Source organism: Hemitrygon akajei, chromosome 1 (assembly GCF_048418815.1).
Source record: "Hemitrygon akajei chromosome 1, sHemAka1.3, whole genome shotgun sequence".
NCBI lineage: Eukaryota > Metazoa > Chordata > Chondrichthyes > Myliobatiformes > Dasyatidae > Hemitrygon > Hemitrygon akajei.
This window is the reverse complement of record NC_133124.1, coordinates 58,496,293-58,520,659: the sequence shown is the minus strand read 5'-3', so window position 1 is coordinate 58,520,659 and position 24,367 is coordinate 58,496,293. Positions and strand designations below refer to the sequence as shown.

General features: G+C 39.1%; 1 protein-coding gene across 4 annotated transcripts in view; it reads left to right on the top strand.

The window, feature by feature from the left end:
• The window catches only part of myom1b (myomesin 1b), a 159,676-nt gene that overhangs the window by 102,441 nt on the left and 32,868 nt on the right, over positions 1–24,367 (top strand). For all 4 annotated transcript variants that reach the window (XM_073043756.1, XM_073043766.1, XM_073043748.1 and 1 more), the window contains 8 exons: positions 551–610; positions 2,491–2,558; positions 7,557–7,670; positions 12,048–12,135; positions 14,630–14,668; positions 14,765–14,870; positions 15,145–15,308; positions 17,202–17,238. In XM_073043756.1, the coding sequence (XP_072899857.1) occupies positions 551–610; positions 2,491–2,558; positions 7,557–7,670; positions 12,048–12,135; positions 14,630–14,668; positions 14,765–14,870; positions 15,145–15,308; positions 17,202–17,238 (676 nt within the window). The remainder of the gene's footprint in view (positions 1–550; positions 611–2,490; positions 2,559–7,556; positions 7,671–12,047; positions 12,136–14,629; positions 14,669–14,764; positions 14,871–15,144; positions 15,309–17,201; positions 17,239–24,367) is intronic.

The following is a 24,367-nucleotide window of genomic DNA, read 5'->3' as shown; positions in this document are numbered from 1 at the left end:
GTCAGAGCAGTGCTGCTAGGATAATCAAGGCCCACTCAGCCAACATACTTTTGTCCTTCTTCCCACCAGAAGGTTCAGGAGCTTGAAGACTTGTGCGGCCAGATTTGGAAACAGCTTCTTTCCAACTGTGATAAGACTGCTGAATGGATCCTGACCCGGATCTGGGCCGTACCTTCCAAATATCCGCACCTGTCTCTCGGTTTTATTTTTGCACTATCTTACTTTCCTTTTTCTATTTTTTATTTATGATTTATAACTTAAATTTTTATTATATTTACTATCAATTGGTACTCCAGGGAGCCCGAAGTGCAGAATCAAATATCGCTGTGATGACTGTATGCTTTAGTATCAATTGTTAGGTGACAATAGCGAATTAAAATTAAATTTTTTTTAAATTTCTGCGATAATCTGAAGATGTACAGAATCCTGAGGGTGATGTCAGTTTCATATTGTAACAAATGCAAATGCTGATAAGTTTCATGACACTGCTGTCACAAATTCTGTGTCAGAGTTTTAACTAATCTTGTGTTCTATTTGTCTTTTTTTTAAGTGTTTAAGAACCTGCAGAAGGAGGCAATGGTTCAGAGAGGAGAGTGGCTCAGGAAACAAGGTAATGTCACAATTTGATTAATTTTCTGTTGCCCAGAAAATGGAATTCAATATCTTTTAATGCATTGAACATGCATTCTACACAGCATTAAAGGGCATACGGGTCTCCAGAAACGTTTTGCAAAACTGGGCAAAAATGTATGAAAAGTAGCACTATGGGACATGCGATGCTGAATCATATGCTAGAAGTACCTTGAAGTTCCCAACTAGATTTCTGTGCTGAAACCACTTGGAAATGACTTATAGAATATTGTGCCCTGGCAGCAAAAGGATTGTAGCATTAAAGGTTGTCATGGAAGTAGCAGAAAACATCGGGAAAAGGGGAGGATGGTGGAGGATCACCAACATCTGGGAAATTTACATTAACATCAGGCTTAATCTGTCTCAAAGCTCTAGCAACTAGGATTTGATTCCAGCTTCCTGTGCTGCCTGTGTGCAGTAAGCATGTTCTCCCTGTAGCCATGTGGGTTTTCCTGGTTCCCTCCCATATCTCAAGGACATGGTGGTAAGTTAATTGGTTACTGCAAGGTCCCCATAGGTGGCTGAGTGGTGGGAAACTAAGAGTGAAGTTGATGGGCATATGAGCCTCTATAAATTACAGGGAAATAAGCTGATGGGACTACCCTCCGCAGTGACATTGAGTCTTCTCTGATGTAAGGAAAAATGAAATATGAAAATATATCAAGTAAAGTTGAGTTTATTGTCACGTGCACATATACAGTGAGGTATGGATACAATGAAAAGTTTGCAGTAGCTTCACGGGTACGTAGGTACAGACAACACAAAGAGAATGAATTGTACATAAATTATACAAGACAGTGCAGAGTAAAAAAAAAAGGCTGTGCAAACCAAGGCACTGATACAAAAAAAAAAGACGTAATCAAGAGACAAATCCATTGTAGTGCAAGAGGTGATCCACAGTGTAACATTGTTCTGGTAGAGTTGTGTGGATTTGTTCAGGAATCTGAACTTGGTTAGCTGAACGTAGCCATTCCTAAACCTGGAGATGTGGGACTCATGAATATCAGCTTCCATATTGTGACTGACCCTCAAGATACCACATGTAGTGGGCTGATCAACAGGCTCTGAATTAGCTTCAATGAATTATCTGACATAAAACAGGATAAGAAAGGCTGGGATGTACTGTGCTTGAGATATTAATGTGACATTCCAGTCTCTATTTCCTAATCATGCACTCTAAGTGTTTTTGTGAGTAGACAGTTCCGCTGGTAGGTTTCTCTGGGAAGCTGCACTTTCTGCCAGCCATGAACCAAAGACATATACACTGCACAACCTATGACATTGTAACCAATGCTGGATAAATGTCAGCTGCATTTGCATGAATTAGTTCCTAGGTGTCCAGTCCTGTATATTGTGGTCTTCCCAAACATTCTCCAAGTAACTGAACAAAGCAGCAAGGTTCGTTCCTTTATCTGTGGTAACCATCTGCTGGGCAAGATTATCATCCTCCAGTTGAGCAGTTGCTTGCCACAGGTACCCAAGTGAGCCTATATTGATGCAAGACAGGAGCTATCATCTCCTGGGACTCACACTACATCACTGGATTGCTGCTTCTCCATGATCCATTCACCGAACTATCAGCCCGTGGTAAAATGGGGTTCATTATCCCTTCCCTTCCTTCTTGGAACATTATGGCTGTTTATTAAACCATTAATAAAACATTACTGTTTCTTATGCAAAAACTTGTTTACTGCCTGAAAACAGAGAAATTAAGAAAATTACCGAACAGATTTCTTAAAAATTTGAGAGACGATAAAATGTGATAGATGTTAACTAATTAACATGTGATAATGATAGGAACTGACTTGATTTTAATGTTGTGCAAAATAGTGTGTAGTGATAAATTTTCTCTGCTAACAGGTCCTCATTTTGCTGAGTATCTTAAATGGGAAGTTACAAGTGACTGCAATGTACTTTTGAAATGCAAGGTAAAACAACCAGTATTTTTCTGCATGACCTTGATTTTACAATTCCACAAGTAGTTAATGATTTAAATATTTAGTAGGCAGCACCTCGTACTGAACAGAAAGGTAACAGCACTGCTTTCTTGAAAAAGAATTATAAAAACATGCTAAACAGAGCAAGAATATTGTAGTTGGAGAATTTTCCTAATTTGCACTGTGAGAAAACTAACTATTGATCAGGTGGGGATCATCCATGACCCATTTCTATTTCAGATGTAATGGTAATGGGCCCATCAAAATATGAATTAATATATTTAAACAGAACAATATCAATGCAAAATATTAGCAATGCTGAAAGTTAGCGATGCTTGTATATTGTACATGTAATATGATATTCAAAAATGTAAAATAAAAACTCAATGCAGAACAACAAATTAACAGTTTCTTAGTACTTCTCTAACTCACATGTGATTTGTATGAGATTCATTAAATATAATAATTTATTTTGAAATTCAATGCTGGTTACATCTCAATATCTTCTCCCAAAATAGTGGAAATCAGCTGCTGACTCACATTGACAGAGTGTTTAAACAAAACATGACAGAGAGACAAATTTCTTTACCATATACTTACTACCACACAGTCAAATCAGTTCAAGTTAGTACTACGCATACAGAGTTATTGATTACCTAAAGGAGAAATTCAGTGGGTGCTGGAAATTCGAGCATCACACACACAAAATGCTGGAGGAACTCAGCAGGCCAGGCAGCATCTATGGATAAAAGCACAGTCAATATTTTGGGCCGAAACCCTTCAGCAGGACTGGAGAAAAAGTGCTGAGGAGCAGATTTGAAAGGTGGGGAGGAGAGAGAAACATCAGGCGATAGGTGAAACTTAGAGGGGGAGGGATGAAGTAAAGAGCTAGAAAGTTGATAGGTGAAAGAGACAGAAGGACATTGAAAAAAAAAAGGTGGGGTGAGGAGCACCAGATGGAGGCGATGAGCAGGCAAGGAGATAACATGAGAGAGGGAAAAGTGGATGGGAAATGATGAAGGGGGGAAGCATTACTGTAAGATTGAGAAATTGATGTTCATGCCATCAGGTTGGAGGCTTCCCGAACGGACCATAAGGTGTAGTTTCTCCAATCTAAGTGTGGCCTTGTCACGACAGTGGAGGAGGCCATGGATGGACATATTGGAATGGGGATGGAAAGTGGAATTAAAATGGGTGGCCACTGGGAGATGCCGCTTTTTCTGGTGGACAGAGTGTAGAATCTCGGTGAAGCAGTCTCCCAACCTATGTCGACTCTCACCAATAAACAGGAGGCCACACTGGGAGCACCAAACCCAATATATGACCCCAACAGACTCACAGGTGAAGTGTTGTCTCACCTGGAAGGTCTGGTTGGGGCCCTGAATGGTAGTGAGGGAGGAGGTGTAGGGGGCAGGTGTAGCACTCGTTCCACTTGCAAGGATACATGCCAGGAGGGAGATCAGTGGGGTAGGATGAATAGACAAAGGAGTTGCATAGGGAATGATACCTGCAGAAAGTTGGGGGGGGGGGGGAGGGAAAGATGTGCTTGGTGGTGGGATCCCGTTGGAGGTGGCGGAAGTTTTGGCAAATTATGTGCTGGGCAGGGAGGCTGGTGGTGTGGTAGGTGATGACAAGAGGAATCCCTATCCCTGATGGGGTGGCGGGAGGATGGGGTAAGAGCAGACATGCGTGAAATGGAAGAGATACAGTTGAGGGCACTGTTAATGGTGGAGGAAAGGAAGCCCCTTTCTTTGAAAAAGGAGAATATCTCTTTTGTTCTAGAATGAAAAGCCTCATCTTGAGAGCAGATGCAGTGGAGACAGAGGAATTGAGAGAAGGGGATGACATTTTTACAAGTAGTAGGGTGGGTCGAGGTATAGTCCAGGTAGCTTTGAGAATCCATTGGTTTATAATTGAATCTACTACTCAGCTTTTTTCCTCCAGTCCTGCCAAAGGGTTTTGGCCTGCAACGTCAACTGTGTTTTTTTTGCCATAGATCCTGCTGGCCTGCTGAGTCCTTCCAGCATTTTGTGTGTGTTATTGAGTACCTGCTACAGTTCTTAAAATGAATACAAAAATTACATAAAGCACACCTGTAGCAGTTATTTCTATTTCCTTTTTATTAAAATATGGCATTTTCACCCTTAAAGACTTTTTAAAAAATTCCCTAAACAAATGTTTGGTTAACCAGTATGTGCACTATTTATGTTAACTCTGTATTCTTTTAAAAAAGGGTGCCACAATAGCATTGTTCCAGTTACAAATTTGCATCCATACATAACCAAAATGTAAAAAATCTAATTCTTTGGGAGTCAGTAATTTTCTCCCTTTTCTGATTCTGAAATTAAATTGCAGTGAAATCAATGGAACTAGCTTTCATAAACAATGTACAAAGCTGTTTCATGTGATTGAAGCAAGTGTGGACAGGCTTTTATTCCAATGCCATAAAATATGTGATGATATTATTCTACTGCACTACTTCTAGAGTTTTCCAAAAATTTTATGTCCAGTTGACAAGTCACTTAAATGGCTATGTCAGTGTGGTAAGATTTGCCCAGACAAATAATAGAGTGATCTACACAATGTATCAGAGTAAAATGTTTTGTGTCCCGATGGTGCACTAATGTTCCAAATCTTGAACATTCAATACCATGTGAAACTACAAACATTTCTCGCAATTAGATCAGACGATTTAAATTTCCTGTGCTTGGTGTGTTGTGCAGAACAATTGGCACAATTCTGAAACATGGTTAAATTAGAAATGTAAAACAACCCTTGTACATTGAAGCTATGTCTTTTTCTTTTCAATCTTCTTATTAATATCAACATCTTAAGATAACAGAAATTGATACATAATTATTGGGATTACAAAATTAAAATGAGCATAAAAGGATACATAAACAATAAGTACAATAAAGTTAAGTCTCCCAAAATCGTACATGATACCAATATAATATGAACAAGACAAATAACAAACTAGGTATATCAATATGAAAAAAGAAAAAAAAAATTACCCCAGAAAACAAGAACTAATCTAACAAACTAACCACTAACTTAAAAAAAAAGAAAAGAAACATGGGCTGTTTATAATATATAAGAAAAGACAAAGACTCATCAGTGTCATCAACTCCGATCCTCTCTACATATATATAATCAGAAACAGAAAAAAATAGGATTGGAAAAGGGTCAAATTACATCATATGAAAATATTGAATAAATGGCCTCCAAGTCTTTTCAAATTTAATAGAAGGGTCATATATGACACTTCTAATTTTTTCCAAATTTTAAACATAACATAGTTTGAGAAAACCAATGAAATGTGGTAGGGGGATTAATCTCTTTCCAATTCAACAAAATAGATCTCTAACTCGTATGTTTTGGTCATGTCCGTCTTTGAAAAAATATTGGAAAGACATTTTCGATATTATTTCTACGGTATTGAGTATTGATTTACAACCTCATCCTATTTCTGCAATTTTTGGTTTTCCAATGATGGAGTCAATTCATTTATTTCCTTCTGCTTGTCGGATGATTGTATTTCTTACATTAATGGCTAGAAGTTATGTCTTTTTAAGACCCTCTAAACTATGTCGTTTTCCCTCAACAATGGAAAAAAGCAGAATCTGTGCACTCAGCCTCCTACAGCTAAAAGAAAGTATCTCCATTGATTTGCAACCAGGCAACCTGATTTAGTGGCTGCTTTTGTTGTGAGAGGTTTGTTGTTGCATTTATATGAAGCATCTTTATTAGCTTTATTAAGCTCCATTAATTAGACAAGAAGAATTAAAGATGCTCTCAACTTTTAATGAGGAAAAGGCTGCATTATGATAGAAACCTGGCTTAGCTTTGCTGTTCACCATTGGTTAATATCCTGCTGAAATCATGTGCCATGACCGAATTTTCTGTGATCAACATTCAAACTGGAAGGGTATCTGTTAGAGATGTCCAATGTCAGTGGGAAGATTTTGTCATGTACATTAACAGAAGCACCTGCATGAGGGAAGTATCATAGACAATTAGTCCACACTGACTAAAAAGATCAGTTCCTGCCATCCTTCTTTCCCACTTAGCTTCTCCAACCCATTTAAGAGGCACTTAGACACCTGAACAGGAAGGAATGAAAGTAGATGGACTTGTTTGAATTGGCATCATGGTTCTTACAGACATCGTGGGCTGAACAACTGTTCTAAGTGCCTCATCATTCTAGACATCCCCACCAAAGGAAGAATTAAAGTAAACTTAAATATTCCTGAAATTTGGATATTAGTAACTATAAAAACGAAGTTAATTATATTTAATCAAGGGCTCGTCTTGATTCCAAGAATGACGTGGACTAAACTTGTGGATAATGAATCTTACTTTATGTTTCTCCGACAATGAGTAAAACCTTTTGAGGGTTTGAATTCAATAATGTTCACAAGGGAGGAATACTGTTCATGTAAGTGGCCTCAATTTGTATGAATGGAGTCTCAGATAAATGAATGTCCAGGAAGAGTCTACTGGTATGACTGTACAATATCCCCTTGTTATTTTAGCATCCACAAATGGAATGGGACTTGCAAGGTACTTAAAGAAAAACTTTTATTTTTGGAGCCATAAGACTGGTATAGAAGATTAACAACTATTCATTGAAACACAAGCCAAAATGAAGGGCCCACCTAAATGAATTGTTTGAAAGGACATTTTGGCAAAAGTTAAACAGCAAATAAAAAACTCCAATGCCGTATTTGTGAACTTATGGCAGAAAATTTCAGAAAGTAGGAAGAAAGAAACACGAGGAAATCTGCAGATGCTGGAAATTCAAGCAAAATGCACAAAATGCTGGTGGAACGCAGCAGGTCAGGCAGCATCTATAAGGAGAAGCGCTGTTGACGTTTCGGGCTGAGACCCTTCGTCCTGACAGCGTCGACAGTGCTTCTCCCTACAGAATGAAACATTTAAGCTGAAACCTATATTTTCTTTCTTTTTCTCTATTTTCTTTCAATTTAGGTGGCTAATATTAAAAAGGAGACGTCAATCATCTGGTACAAAGATGACAGAGAGATAATGTTTGATGAAAAGCATGACTTCAAAGATGGTGTGTGTACTTTATTGGTGCAACAGGTATGAAAAAATGTTCAGGTGCCTTTCTGAGACTTGCACTAATTACACCTGTCAGTAGGGGGCGTGGCTTGTTATGAGAATAATGGATTGCATTGGTGGAGGAATCAGAGTTGGGAATGTGAACAAAGGGTTCCCACACAAATGCTCTGGAGTTTTAATAACACAAATTGCATCATCTTTTGTTAATGAGCTCTACAGTCAGATGGTTTGACTAGAAACCAGATTAGAAGACCCTAAGATTAGGTGGCAAAGTATATGGCTCCTAACCCTGGACCCAGAAGGATATCCAGTACTGAGGAACCAGTCACTGATGTAGGGTGATCACAAAGGTGACCAAATGTAGGCTTGCAGGAGTGGCCTACTCCTAGTGCCCGGAAAGAACCCTGCAGTTGGATCTGTCCGTCTACTTCCTGTCCAATCTGTTTAAATTAAAGGTTCATGGTCTGGAAACCATTTGGGCTGCTTTCTTTTCCCTAAGATTTTGAATTGGAGCCTGGTGTACATAATGGCTAACAAGAAATTGGCACCTTGCTGTGGTGGGGATGTGTGGACAGAAGTGTTGCAAGATTATATGCATCCATGCAAAGCTTGCAGGTGGGTGGGGCAGTCAGAATGATCAAGTAAACTTTAATCAGCATTTGTGTAGTACAGCAAATTTGATGTCAGAGCCTGATGCCATTTAGGGATCCAGAGACCAAGAGACATGACCTGTGCTAATTGGACGTTGAAAGGTTGGGCAGTAGTTTCATGCCTTCAACAGGATGCTAGGAGACATGCTTCGGTTGATTGCAGACTTGGGGGGTCAGAGCCAATCAGGAATTCAATAGGTTCAATAGGTACATTTAATGTCAGAGAAATGTTTACAATATACATCCTGAATTTCTTTTTCTTCATAAACATCCATGAAAACAGAGGAGTGCCCCAAAGAATGAATGACAGTTAAATGTTAGAACCCCAGAGCCTCTCCCCAGCTCCCCCCCCCATGCACAAGCAACAGCAAGGCCATGACCCCCCTCACCCACCAGCAAAAAGCATCGACACCCTCCACCAGGCACTCAAGCGTGTAACAAAACATCAATAAAGACACAGACTTGCAGTACCCCAAAGACTACTCATTCACCCGATAATTCAACATACCACAGGCGCTCTCTCTCCCTAATAAAGGAAAAAGAGGTGCCCCCATTTCACAGCGAGAGGGGAGACATAACAAACAACTCACTGATTTATGGTGTTTAAAGGCTGTTGTATTGCTTTTTCCGAGCTCTGTGCCCAGAGAGTCAGCCCTAGAAAGCCTCAGGTCTCTGGACACACAGCCCACAACAGCTAACTCGCTGCTCCTGATGTTCCGTGTTCTCCTGCGACGCCTCAGTCAGGGGCACCAGCCTAGAATCAGCCCAAATCCAGAGCCACAAAAATACAGCACCCAGAAAGTGTGCTCGTCTTCCAGACCGTGTCCTTGGGATATCAAAAAGCGGCCGGTCGTGAGGCCCTGAGAGCGGGTCCCATTCCCACAAAGAACCAAAGTCAGTGTTTAACTCCAGGTCAGGGTCTTCAAAATAACCTTGAACTGGCAACAAAAAGAGATATCAAAAATAGAAATAGAGTTGTTTCCGAAGATGCAAGCAAAGGGGTCACCGTATAGCTCCATCCTAACTTTTCTTCACCCCTTCTGAAGAATTTGTAGGGATTCAGGCCAATGACAACTTTTGGGTGAGAATGGTGGGAGAATAGAGTTGGTACTGGTGAGAAGGGATAATTGGCATGTATGGAGATAATAGACAATAGGTGCAGAAGTAGACCATTCGGCCCTTCAAGACTGCACCGCCATTTTGAGATCATGGCTGATCATCTACTATCAATACCCAGTTCCTGCCTTGTCCCCATATCCCTTGATTCCCCTATCCATAAGATACCTATCTAGCTCCTTCTTGAAAGCATCCAGAGAATTGGCCTCCACTGCCTTCCGAGGCAGTGCATTCCACACCCCCACAACTCTCTGGGAGAAGTTTTTCCTTAACTCTGTCCTAAATGACCTACCCCTTATTCTCAAACCATGCCCTCTGGTACTGGACTCTCCCAGCATCTGGAACATATTTCCTGCCTCTATCTTGTCCAATCCCTTAATAATCTTATATGTTGCAATCAGATCCCCTCTCAATCTCCTTAATTCCAGCGTGTACAAGCCCAGTCTCTCTAACTTCTCTGCGTAAGACAGTCCGGACATCCCAGGAATTAACCTTGTGAATCTACGCTGCACTTCCTCTACAGCCAGGATGTCCTTCCTTAACCCTGGAGACCAAAACTGTACACAATACTCCAGGTGTGGTCTCACCAGGGCCCTGTACAAATGCAAGAGGATTTCCTTGCTCTTGTACTCAATCCCCTTTGTAATAAAGGCCAACATTCCATTAGCCTTCTTCACTGTCTGCTGCATTGCTCATTCACCTTCAGTGATTGATGAACAAGGACTCCTAGATCTCTTTGTATTTCTCCCTTACCTAACTTTACACCGTTCAGATAATAATCTGCCTTCCTGTTCTTACTCCCAAAGTGGATAACCTCACACTTATTCACATTAAATGTCATCTGCCAAGTATCTGCCCACTCACCCAGCCTATCCAAGTCACCCTGAATTCTCCTAACATCCTCATCACATGTCACACTGCCACCCAGCTTAGTATCATCAGCAAACTTGCTGATGTTATTCTCAATGCCATCATCTAAATCGTTGACGTAAATCGTAAACAGCTGTGGTCCCAATACCGAGCCCTGTGGCACCCCACTAGTCACCACCTGCCATTCCGAGAAACACCCATTCACCGCTACCCTTTGCTTTCTATCTGCCAACCAGTTTTCTATCCATGTCAATGTCTTCCCCCCAATGCCATGAGCTTTGATTTTACCCACCAATCTCCTATGTGGGACCTTATCAAATGTCTTCTGAAAATAAAAGATATAGCTCATGTAGATGAGACAAATTATGTCATTGCTGTGAAAGCCTGGTTGTCCTTGGATTAGTCAATGTCCTGTGCTCCCAGGATAATGCACTAATTTCCCAACAGGAATGTTGCATAGGGAAATCCATAATTTGACACACCTCTGATGTAGAAATCACATTAGATATCTAAGAGTGATTTACAACTATAAATGCTTTGTTGAATTTTAAGGGTGGAGAGACCCAACCTGAAAGTGTACACAATCCCATTACACCAGACGAAAAAGAATATGTACTGCTAAATTGTGCCAAGCATCCCAGTAGAAACAGATCTACATGTGAAAGAGAGCTGCAACCTGAGGAGGAAAGCGGTTTTTCTAATTAATGTCAAAGGAACCACATTTTGAATTATGGAACCAAAACTGACAGAGAAAATATCTCTGTCCTGTTTCCATAATTCAAAAGACAATCAAAGGACACATCTGGAACATTAGTACTTTGAACTGCCTCACCACAATACAAAATAGCAGATGTTTGATCTGCTCATCCATAATTCATCATTAAAGTTACCACACCAAGAAATCTAATATAAACTGCACAAGAGTTTATATGTAAAATATCTGGATTCCTCTTAATTGGGGCAGCCACTTATTTGGGGCAACTCTTAAAGAATGAAAAGTAATCAAGAAAATAACCAGGATTCCCTAAGTTTATTTGGGATGCAATGCTGTTTAAATAGGACAGGAGACTGTTGACGAACAGTTTCTAGCTAGTGTCTGTAGTATGCACTTGAGTAGCCATTAGACTGTACACTGTGGTTAAAGCAAACAGTTTTCAAATAGCATCAGTTGTGTGTGTTTGTGTTCAAAAATCAACTATTTCTGTCAGTGATAGTTGGCGAAAAATAAGCAGTAGGACAATTAAGAGCCTTTTGAAGGTATCAACAATCATCTTGAATGTTATAATGGAAATGAAGATTTGGAGGATGCAGTCGTTGAAAGCTGAGTGAAGGCAGTCCATTATCTGCACTCAATATCTCAGTTGATTTTGTTCATTTACCATCAATCAAAAGAACACGGCAGGATACTCTGGATGAATTTCTCCATTAATGATGATTAAGAACTAAAGCACAGTTTTTATAGTACTGTATTAATAGTGTTCTAATTTGTTCTGTATTTCATTTAAATACAGAATTTGTTACTCAAATGGTAGTTTCTCTTTCTATATAGCTTTTTAACTATTTCAATGAAATTTCAGCTAATTTTGGCAGCCGCTTAATTGGGCCAAAATGTCCAAATCCTGGTATGTCCCAATTAACTAGAAACCATTGTATTATGGTCCAAAAAAGACCACTTTTTCAAACAGCTGCGGACAGTGCAAGGATATGATGAACATAAACAGCTGTATTGCATGTAGTATTCTGATTTAATATTTCCCAATAGTTTTCAAGGAAGGATGCTGGTACTTATGAGCTTGTGCTGAAAGATGACAGAGGAAGAGATTTAAGTACCCTCCAACTGCTTGAGAAAGGTATGGTGTTCAGACATTAACAATGGGAATATTTTTACAGGGGTGAAAATGACAAATTGGGTATAAGTAAGGTTGAAATCAAGGGCAATACTGAATGTGTTAGGATTACAATTCCCAGATGCCAAACTGTAGGTCTTGTGGACATGTTGCCAATGTAAATATTTTAATAAAACAGGTGACCTCTAGGTTAATTTGCTTTATAGAGTTTTCATGGCTGACCTGGGAAACCCAGTACCAGGGGTGCTTTCCCTCCAATCTCACCCACCTCAGACTACAATCACATGAAATGCATGCAACATTGGGAATCAGGTTGTACCCCAGGTTCTCCCTCTTATGAATGTGGAGTAGACAATCAACAGAATGAGGATCAAACAGTATTGATTTTGGAACCTTCTTCTAAGGCCTCCCTTCCCAACTAGATGGCATCCAGGCTGATCGTTAGCTAAGGAATTACCTGGTAGAAACCTCACACTTCATGGAGTATAATCTGAAGTATATGACCACAGCTTTTAGAATAATTATTAACCTAAGGAAGTGCAACCTAGATTTTTGGATTTTCTGCCTGAAACTCATTGAACCACATGACAACACAGACCACCTTCAAAGGAGATACCCTGCAAATCTTTGAATCATTACAGCCTGGCCCAACTGTGTCCTCAGCCTCCCAAATATGCAGACAGTACTCCCCTTATTTGCCCACTATTCTTAATACTCAAACATGACCTTCAAGGTCTACATTTCTCCATGACTTTAGCTTTCATGTGATCCTGCAGACTCCTCCTATTATTGCTCGCTTTTCACAAACTACCCAAACCCCTCTATTAGGACCACAATGGAGAAATTCATGAGAGAAAGGCTTTTTGTGTATTTAACTGTGCAAGTCCAATTCAATTCTGCATAACTCATGACTGTACCTTTGTAGCTGTGGAAGAATGCAACTATCACCTCACTCCACCTCTTTACTGTAAATATATCTGCAGTCCCTTAATTCTGGGTTCTTTAGGAACTTCAATTGCTTCTCCAAAGGTACCTTTACTTTTAGGTGCCAATTCTTTAGCACTGGAATACCTTTGTTAAACCTATTCTTTTGCCTTAAGGTCTTTTTAAAACCTGGCGATACAAGAGTCTGCAGATACTGGAATCTGGAGCAACGATTAATTTGTTGGAGGAAGTCATTGGATTGAGCAGCATCTGTGGGAAGGAAGGAATTGCCAATGCTTTGGGTCAAAATCCTGTAATAGGACTGGTGCAGGGTTTTGTCCAAAACATAGACCATTCCTTTCTTCCCACAGATGCTGGTCTACCTGTTGACTTCCTCCCCTTTTTTTTTTGCTTCCTTTAAAACCTGACTTTTTAACTGAGCCATTGGTCATGTACCTAAAAGCAGCAAATTCCAGAAACATTAATTCAGTTAAACAGAATTCACGTTGATAAAAGGCCTTAGACATAGAACTGACAGAAATTTTTGGAATGGAAACGTTAACTCTTTCTTTCCATTAAGCTACTGCCCACTGTAACACTCTGGATTTTCTGGTGGCCAACCATTTTAATTCAGCTTCCCATTCCCATACTGACATGTCTGTTCACAGTCTCTTCTACTGCCAAGTTGAGACAAGATACAGATAAGAGCAATGGCACACAATGTCTGCTTAGTGGTCTCCAACCTGAAAGTATCAATTTTGTCTTCTCTAACTTTAAGTAGCCACTTCACTCTGTTTTCCCCTCCCCCTCTTTTGTTTTACTTATCCCATTGGCCCCATTGCATCTTCTCTTCCTCCTCCCTCATCCTCTCCATTTATCCATCACCCACACCTTCTTCCCTCTAGTTCCTCAACACATTTCCTTTATTCCTTGATCCACTGTCCTCTCCTGTCAGTTTGCAACTTCAGCTCTACGTCACTTCCACCTATCACCTCCCAGCGTCTTATATCATTCCCATTCTCCCCCTTCCCCATTTGCCTATCTTCCCCATCTAACATGGATTCACCTATCACCTGCCAGCTCTTGCTGCACTACCCCCTCCATCCTTTTAGAATAGTTCTCTTCCCTTCTTTCTAGTCCTGATGAAAGGTCTCAACCTGAAACATTGGCTGTCCATTTTCCTCCACTGATGCTGTCTAATTCACTGAGTTCCTCCAACATTTTATGTGTAACTTTTTTTGGCTTGACCTCCTGAGTGTTTCCAGCATTTTCCTTTTAGTTTCAGGCTTCTGGTCAATGGTACCCTTAGGCCCTGCCCCACACTTGAATTGCCAGTTTTGGGTAATTAGCTCTTACATAACAAACCTGTATTGCAGTTGCTAAAATTGGCTACTTATATTAACCAGATTTTAACAGTAACCAGCACCTTAGTAAAGGGTGGGGATATTTTCAAGACCCAGCATGGGAAACAAAATTTATTACTTTATCATTCCCTGTGTGACTGAAATTGTGTAATCTATGGTAATTGTTACAGACATATCATTATACCTACATTTAATCTTAAATTTTACAGCTTTCAGTGATGTGATAAGTGAAGTTTGTCGTATGGCTGGTGAGTTCTTTTTTGAGAACACTGTACAGATTTCTCTCTTTTCCAGATTGTCATTAATTGTTAAAGAAACTTAGTGTTTATTTGTTAACTTTGTAGCTCTGACTGCAACTGATGTGAAGATACAGAGTACAGACCATGGTATCAGACTGTACTCCTTTGTTTCTTACTACCTGGAGGATTTGAAGACCATCTGGTACCACAAGTAAGAAATCACGTTTAGTAAATTTAGCACCAGAAGGTTGTAAGCTTTACAGACTGGATGGCTGACCATGTCCAATTTGCTAACTGCAGCATCCAGCCAGTATGTGGCCATTCAGACTTTCCATTTGTATTCAATTTTTAACAGCTAAGCACAAGAAGTATTAAGTTTATTGCCTGCTCTTTGAACTGGGGTTTCACTACATCAGTGGGGAACTGAATAAAATATGTAACCTAGAGTTGAGAATGCTTTTAAAATGCTTAATTTCTCTCTGCAGGGATACAAAACTAGCATCCACAGAAAGAGTAAAGAGTGGCGTTACGGGCGAGCAGATCTGGCTGCAGATTAATGAGCCCACTGAGAAAGATCAGGGAAAATATACAATGGAACTCTTTGATGGGAAAGAAGGTCACAAAAAATCAGTTGAATTAACTGGAACTGGTAAGAGTGGCTGAAAGCTTCTGTGCAGACTAGTTTTGATATTGTAATGAATTGCTGCTTCTGATCCATTTTCTTGCTGACAACCACCAGAATCTTTAAGAGAGACCTTACCAGAGCAGATTTGGAGCAACGTTTCCTATGGCCATATCTTAGCTGTTATTTTAACATTGTTGGCAGGCATCTGTGTCATCTATTATTCCAGTGAGGTCTTCTCAGATGGATTGGAACAATTGAGCAAATTACTCAACTTACATAATATTTGAAAGTGAGGGTTGTACTTAACAGGCACTAGCTCATACCAATCCTGATTATTTTATTTAATTGACCCTGGACCCTGGGATTTTTGAAATGGATCTTATCATTATGATCCCAGGTTTCATCAGATCTGAGGTAGAGTAAAAACAAGACACTCCATGATAGACTACATATATTTCCTTTCTGTGACATGTTTTGCTGATAAAAGTTATATTTGTTCCGATGTTAGCAAAATTTCTAAAGAAAATGTTTTGGTAAGAAAATGTACTGTGGTATATTGCCAGGTAAACATGTTATTCTATATGATGAAGAGTCTTACTCTGTAGGTATGGAACTGAGCGTTAACAGGAAAAAAGTTTTCTAAGGAAGCCTCTGGTTCCTGTTATAATTGGCCAGGAGTCTGTAGTGTATTGAGTGCCAAAGTAGGTTAAAAAACTCCTTTACTCCCAGTGAAGTCATTTACCATCATATCTTAAAAGGACTTTTAAGAATAAAATCTATTAAAAAGTGTAACATGACAACTAACTAGATGAACAGTTTTTTCATATAAATGCATTTACTCAATCCATAATTTTAAGGTGGAAAACAAACTAGAATTTCATCTACTGATTATGAACAGTAAAGAAAAATGCCTTGAGTCAAGAAGCAACAAGAACATAATAGACATTGAACAATGATTTCTGAAATTGTTTCCTGGGTGATGATTAATTTTTAAACATTGTCATTTAGGTGGTACCTTTCAGGAACACCAATCTCAGAATGTACCAACTAGTTAAACTAATGACGTATAGTTTATCCTGGATAAAGTATTAAATGACAGCATAAATGACATTTTTATGAGAGTATATTTTATTTGTAATAATATTAAAATATTTTAATTATTTCTATTGGGGGATATGGAATTGATTCCAACAAGCACAGCAGAGCTCTGGAGTTCTCAATCAGTTTTGGTTTGTTGGAGGTAGAACCCTTTGTACACCACATATTGTCCCATGCATTACAAATTCCTGAACATACAAGACCAATTAACATATTTTATGGAATGAAGACTTTAGAATCAGGATTTGACAAATTAGACACATGAATTTCCTTTATCATTTTGTGGAATTTATTACACTAAAGCTCTTTCCTTCATTTCGGTCCCTCTATACTTTAGCTCAGACCAAGAAAAGAGCCTGTTTTGAGACCTCTCTAGCCAGCTGCATTACAAAAAAAGCTTCAAAGGAGTATTCATTTAACAAAGGTGTCTTTAGATTCAATTTGTTTTTTTCCACTTACTCTACATTTCACATTAAGAGTGGGGAAGAAGTTATAACCTCGAATTTCATAATGTTTTGTGCAGTGCTACAGAACTTGACAGAATTTCTTTTTTAATAGAACATGAGAGAGAAGAACAATAACTGAAATGCCACAACAGTAGCAATAACAATGTAAACAGCTGGTACAGATTTTCATCCTGTTGCTCAGGTTGGCAGCTTGTTCGAATAAACAGAATGTGAAAAATTATCAGTTTCCATTGGCATCTACTGATCTTAAATCTTGGGAGGAAATTGCAGATTTATTTTGTTGCAGTGTTTTCAGTACATGCAGCTGTTGAACTAATTGATACTCATTGTACCACCACTGTTTCTTTTAAAGTATTTGAAGAAGCATTTGCAGAATTTCAGAGGCTGAAGTAAGTACTGCAATTTTATTAAGTGCTTCATTTGTGCATTTTAATGTTTTTTTTTTCTGTTCAGCTACCCTTGCTGGAATATAAATCCACTGCTGCAGATTTCTTGCTCTGTTTTTTCAATTTACCTGTTTTTTAAGTGCATGGCAGGTGCACACCTTATGTGCACTTTCTCACTGTCAGCTGAGTTTTAATTGGTACCACTCTCATGGGTATGTCTTGCTCTAGAAAAATGAAATCCAAGGAGATATTCCAGTGCACTTGCTGGAGGGTGGTACATTGTGGATGAAATTTTAAAGTTAGGTTTGAAAGATGTCATTGCATTATTTTGAAGGAAAAGAAAGTAGTTATGCCTTGCTAGTATTTAATCATAATTGAACATTAGTAAAACAGCAGTTATATGTGATTTTCTGTGTTATTATTCTATATCTGTGATCATAAAAACATTATCTATGAGCAGATAACTTTGCTGCTTGTCACAGCATGCAAGTCACTTACCACATTTTCATCAATACAACAGTGACAATGCTTGGAAAATTAATTGATTTGCTATACTGAATGCATATTGCGGGGATTTCTAGAGGACTTTAAAACAGATGAATGCAAGTCATTCTTATACACTTTTTTCCTTGAGGTGAAAATGCACATGGGGTTTGACTACACATCTGTCCTATTTTAATAAAGAGGCTACAACATTAATCTGATACATTTTCCTTTTAAATTTTACTTCAGTATCTATTATGTCTGTATGTGGGGATGCAACAATTTTCACTGTTTGTAAATAACATTAGTAGTAATCCTATGTATTGCTATGTTGGCTATGTTGCAATTTTTATCCTCCTTTCAAATGTGAAATTAGAAAACTTTCAGTAAGTATTTTTGGGAAGTGTTAAATCTTTCCATCAAATCAGTGTATCACAATAATCTTCATTCAATCTCTATCTATTCAAGGTCTTAGACATGGAATCATGACATCTTACGTGATAAAAACAGAATATGCAAGTGTATTTTACTGAAGTCTTTTAAACTTCTGTGGTGCTCCACCTCAATTAAGACATGAGAAATTTCTCAATAAAACCTGCTTTAGGAATTCCCTTTACCTCACTAAAAGAGTTTGCCACTATTTCTTTTTTCTTCCCATTCCATTGCTTTCCTCACCCTTGCACATTCTGTCCATCTTCACCTCCTTTATCCTTTCTCAATCGTTCTTGATCCTCAATCATTCTCTCCCCCCCCCCCCATCTCTCCCAATCTAATTTGACAAATAGCATCCTTATACTTGACCATCAATTAGCTTTATTTGTCACATACATCGGAGCATACAATGAAGTGCATTGTTTGCTTCAAATCAAATCAGCGAAGATTGTGCTAAGCAGCCCACAAGTTTAGCCATGCTTCTGGCACCAATACAGCATGCCCACAACTTATTAACCCCAACCATCTTAGAAATGTGGGAGGAAACCAGAACACCTAGAAGAAACCTGTGTGGTCACATGCAAACTCCTTACAGACTGTGGAGAGAATTGAACCTCGATTTGCACTGGAGAGCATTGCACTAACCATTACACTACTGTGATCCTCTACATGAAGCCAAACATGTATAATATTTCTACTTATTTCAGATTTCCAGCATCTTAAAAGTTCCTTTTTCAAAATCACTTTAAGTTCCTATTCCTTTAAATTCCAATCAAATAAGCCACTATTTAGAGAACTCCACTCAATTCACTGTTTTACTCGAAATGGAAAGAAAACTCACTGGCTGTTTTACAATTTGCACAATTTTTATCAAATTGAAACCGGTACTGTTGGAGGGTGAGGAGCCAGAGGTCGTGGTACATATAGGTACCAATGACATAGGTAGGAAAAGGGAAGAGGTCCTGAAAGGAGAATATAGGGAGTTAGGAAAGGAGTTGAGAAGAAGGGCTACAAAGGTAGTAATCTCAGGATTACTGCCTGTGCCACATGACAGTGAGAATAGGAATAGAATGAGGTGGAGGATAAATGAGTGGCTGAGGGATTGGAGCAGAGGGCAGGGATTCAGGTTTCTGGATCATTGGGACCTCTTTTGGGGCAGGTGTAACCTGTACAAAAAGGACGGGTTGCACTTGAATCCTAGGGGAACCAATATCCCGGCGGGGAGATTTGCTAAGGCTACTGGGGAGACTTTAAACTAGAATGGTTGGGGGCTGGGAATCAAATTGAAGAGATTAGGAGAGAGGAGGTTAGTTCACAAATAGAGAAAGCCAGCAGACAGTGTGTGAGGGAGGATAGGCAGGTGATAGAGAAGGGGACCGCTCAGACCGAAGATGTAGGGGAGAAGGAAGAAAAAGATAATAAAGTTGTATGCACCGTTAGGGATAAACAGAGAGTAAGAGGTGGAGAATTTCTTAAATGCATCTGTTTTAATGCTAGGAGCATTGTAAGAAAGGTGGATGAGCTTAGAGCATGGATTGATACCTGGAAATATGATGTTGTAGCTATTAGTGAAACGTGGTTGCAGGATGGGTGTGATTGGCAACTAAATATGCCTGGATTTCATTGCTTCAGGTGTGAAAGAATCAGAGGGGCAAGAGGGGGAGGTGTTGCATTGCTTGTCCGAGAAAATATTACAGCAGTGCTTTGGCAGGATAGATTAGAGGGCTCATCTAGGGAGACTATTTGGGTGGAATTTAGGAATAGGAAAGGTGTAGTGATACTTACAGGGGTGTATTATAGACCACCTAATGGGGAGCGAGAATTGGAGGAGCAAATTTGTAAGGAGATAGCAGATATTTGTAGTAAGCACAAGGTTGTGATTGTGGGCGATTTTAATTTTCCACACATAGACTGGGAAGCCCATTCGGTAAAAGGGCTGGATGGTTTGGAGTTTGTAAAATATGTGCAGGATAATTCTTTTGCAGCAATACATAGAGGTACCAACTGGAGAAGGGGCAGTGTTGGATCTCCTGTTAGGGAATGAGATAGGTCAGGTGACGGAGGTATGTGTTGGGGAGCACTTCAGGTCCAGTGATCACAATACCATTAGTTTCAATATAATTATGGAGAAGGATAGGACTGGGCCCAGGGTTGAGATTTTTGATTGGAGAAAGGCTAACTTTGAGGAGATGCGAAAGGATTTAGAAGGAGTGGATTGGGACAATTTGTTTTATGGGAAGGATGTAATAGAGAAATGGAGGTCATTTAAAGGTGAAATTTTGAGGGTACAGAATCCTTATGTTCCTGTTAGGTTGAAAGGAAAGGTTAAAAGTTTGAGAGAGCCAAGGGATATTGGAAACTTGGTTAGGAAAAAGAGAGAGATCTACAATAAATATAGGCAGCATTGAGTAAATGAGGTGCTCGAGGAATATAAAGAATGTAAAAAGAATCTTAAGAAAGAAATTAGAAGAGCTAAAAAAAGATATGAGGATGCTTTGGCAAGTAAGGTGAAAATAAATCCAAAGGGTTTCTACAGTTATATTAATAGCAAAAGAATAGTGAGGGAAAAAATTGGTCCCTTAGAGAATTAGAGTGGACAGCTATGTGTGGAGCCGAAAGAGATGGGGGAGATTTTGAACAATTTATTTTCTTCAGTATTCACTGAGGAGAAGGAGATTGAATTGTGTAAGGTAAGGGAAACAAGTAGGGTAGTTATGGAAACTATGATGATTAAAGAAGAGGAAGTACTGGCGCTTTTAAGGAATATAAAAGTGGATAAGTCTCTGGGTCCTGACAGGATATTCCCTAAGACCTTGAGGGAAGTTAGTGTAGAAATAGCAGGGGCTCTGACAGAAATATTTCAAATGCCATTAGAAACAGGGATGGTGCCGGAGGATTGGCATATTGCTCATGTGGTTCCATTGTTTAAAAAGGGTTCTAAGAGTAGACCTAGCAATTGTCGGCCTGTAAGTTTGACGTCAGTGGTGGGTAAATTAATGGAAAGTATTCTTAGAGATGGTATATATAATTATCTGGATAGACAGGGTCTGATTAGGAACAGTCAACATGGATTTGTGCATGGAAGGTCATGTTTGACAAATCTTATTGAAGTTTTTGAAGAGGTTACTAGGAAATTTGATGAGGATAAAGCAGTGGATGTTGTCTATATGGACTTCAGTAAGGCCTTTGACAAGGTTCCACATTAGAAAGGTTCAATTGTTAGGTATTAATATTGAAGTAGTAAAATGGATTCAACAATGGCTGGATGGGAGATGCCAGAGTAGATAACTGTTTGTCAGGTTGGAGGCTGCTGACAAGCGGTTTACCTCAGGGATCTGTACTGGGTCCAATGTTGTTTGTCATATACATTAATGATCTGGATGATGGGGTGGTAAATTGGATTAGTAAGTATGCAGATGATACTAAGATAGGTGGCATTGTGGATAATGAAGTAGATTTTCAAAGCTTGCAGAGAGATTTAGGCCAGTTAGAAGAGTGGGCTGAAAGATGGCAGATGGAGTTTAATGCTGATAAGTGTGAGGTGCTAAATTTTGGTAGGACTAATCAAAATAGGACATACATAGTAAATGTTAGGGCATTGTGGAATGCAGTAGAACAGAGTGATCTAGGAATAATGGTGCATAGTTCCCTGAAGGTGGAATCTCATGTGGATAGGGTGGTGAAGAAAGTTTTTGGTATGCTGGCCTTTATAAATTAGAGCATTGAGTATAGAAGTTGGGATGTAATGTTAAAATTGTACAAGGCATTGGTGAGGCCAAATTTTGAGTATTGGTGACATCTTTCACCAAATGATAGGAAAGATGTCAACAAAATAGAGAGAGTACAGAGGAGATTTACTAGAATGTTACCTGGGTTTCAGCACCTAAGTTACAGAGAAAGGTTGAACAAGTTAGGTCTTTATTCTTTGGAGCATAGAAGGTTGAGGGGGGGACTTGATAGAGGTATTTAAAATTATGAGGGGGATAGATAGAGTTGACGTTGATAGGCTTTTTCCATTGTGAGTAGGGGAGATTCAAACAAGAGGACATGAGTTAAAAGTTAAGGGGCAAAAGTTTAGGGGTAACACAAGGAGGAACTTCTTTACTCAGAGAGTGGTAGCTGTGTGGAACGAGCTTCCAGTAGAAGTGGTAGAGGCAGGTTTGATATTGTCATTTTAAAAAAATTGGATAGGTATATGGACAGGAAAGGAATGGAGGGTTATGGGCTGAGTGCGGGCCAGTGGGACTAGGTGAGAGTAAGCATTCGGCACGGACTAGAAGGGCCAAGATGACCTGTTTTCGTGCTGTAATTGTTATATGGTTATATACTTCAAAAAATTACCACTCAATGAGTTAAGGTGGATAGAAATTGCAGAAGCATTGGCTGTAATTTTATAAATCTGGCTGGATGGATAAAGTCAGTTAAGCCCAAATGACTTTTCTCTAATATTTTTAAAATAGAAAGAATTTATAATTAAGAAGAAACAAGAGCCTTTGGAAGCTAATCATAACATTCCAATTTTAAGTAAACTTAATTTCCTGTGAAACAAGCCTACAAAGAGAGGTAGAGGATGGGAGTGCAAAGGGGTGCATTTGATTCAAATGGAATTTGGAAAAATAATAACTAGACTTCATAATGATTCAGTGTTCTGTGCTAAATCTCCAATTTATTACATTTTGCAGTGTTAGCAGTTTATTCTATTCTGGCCCCGCCTGATGTTTTGCACTTTTAATACCTATATAGGTATTTTGGTCAGCATGAACAAATTGGGCCGAAAGGTCTGTTTCCATGCTCTATGTACTTGGGATACCTCTTTGTACCGGAGTGGTTTGATAATGATCAAAGTAGCAACATGTTTAAATTTCTACTATTTAATTTAATAATACTTTGGAAATGGGCCAAACTAGGTATGGATGACAGGTTTACTTATTAGTGAACCAGCTTGGTTTTCCAGAAGTCCCTAGTTTGGTTATTATCATCTCTAAGAAAAATTGCATTGATGCTTTGGTGAGATTTGAATTTGGTTTTCTAGATTACAAGTCTGATAATCTAAATGCTGTACCACTACTGTACTCATCCTTTTGTATGATCTACTTATGCTAACACACTTACAAAACATCAAAAAAAGACTAGTAGTCTACCTTGCCTGTCCTATTCAGTGAATGTGCCTTCAAGATATCACATCACATAAAGATATTATAGAATCATAAAATCATTCAGCATGGAAACAGGTCCTTTAGATATAATGATCCATGCCAATCAAGATTTCCATCCAAGCTAGTCCCATTTTCATTTAGCCCATAACATTCTGAAAGGTGTACTGGTCCAACTGTTTTTTGAAAGGTGGTGTTGTACTTGAATCAATCACTTCCTCTGGCACTACATTCTACATACGTAGGGCACTATAGATCTTTAGATCTATAGTGTTCCCCTACACAAACTTCAGTCTCCTGCCCTGTCTCATTCCCTGATAGGTTTTATATCACACTCTCTAGTTGGGACCTTTATGTACTGATTAAGAAAACTTCCCTGAACATATTTGACAAGCTCTATTTCACCCAGCCCTTTAACAGTCTAGGAGACCCGGTTGATCTGTGAAAAGTTAACATCACCTGCTATCACAACCTTATATTTCTTGCAACAGTCTACTATCTCTCTTTAAATCTGTTCCTCTAAATTCTGTGGACTATTGGGAGGTCTATAATATAATCCAATTAACATGGTCATCCCTTTCTTATTCCTCATTTCCACCCATGGAAGCTGAGTAGATGAACTCTCCAGTTTGTCCTGTCTAAGCACTTTCATAAAATTTTCCATGACTAAGGATATTAATAAGGTTGAAAGAGTGCAGAGAGGGTTTACAAGGATGTTGCCGGGACTTGAGAAACTGAGTTACAGAGAAAGGTTGAATAGGTTAGGACTTTATTCCCTGGAGCGTAGAAGAATGAGGGGTAATTTGATAGAGGCGTATAAAATTATGATGGGTATAGAGAGAGTGAATGCAAGCAGGCTTTTTCCACTGAGGCTAGGGGAGAAAAAAAAACAGAGGACATGGGTTAAAAGTGACGGGGGAAAAGTTTAAAGGGAACATTGGGGGGGGGGGGCTTCTTCACACAGAAAGTGGTGGGTGTGTGGAATGAGCTGCCAGATGAAGTGGTAAATGTGGGATCACTTTTAACATTTAAGAAAAACTTGGACAGGTACATGGATGAGAGGT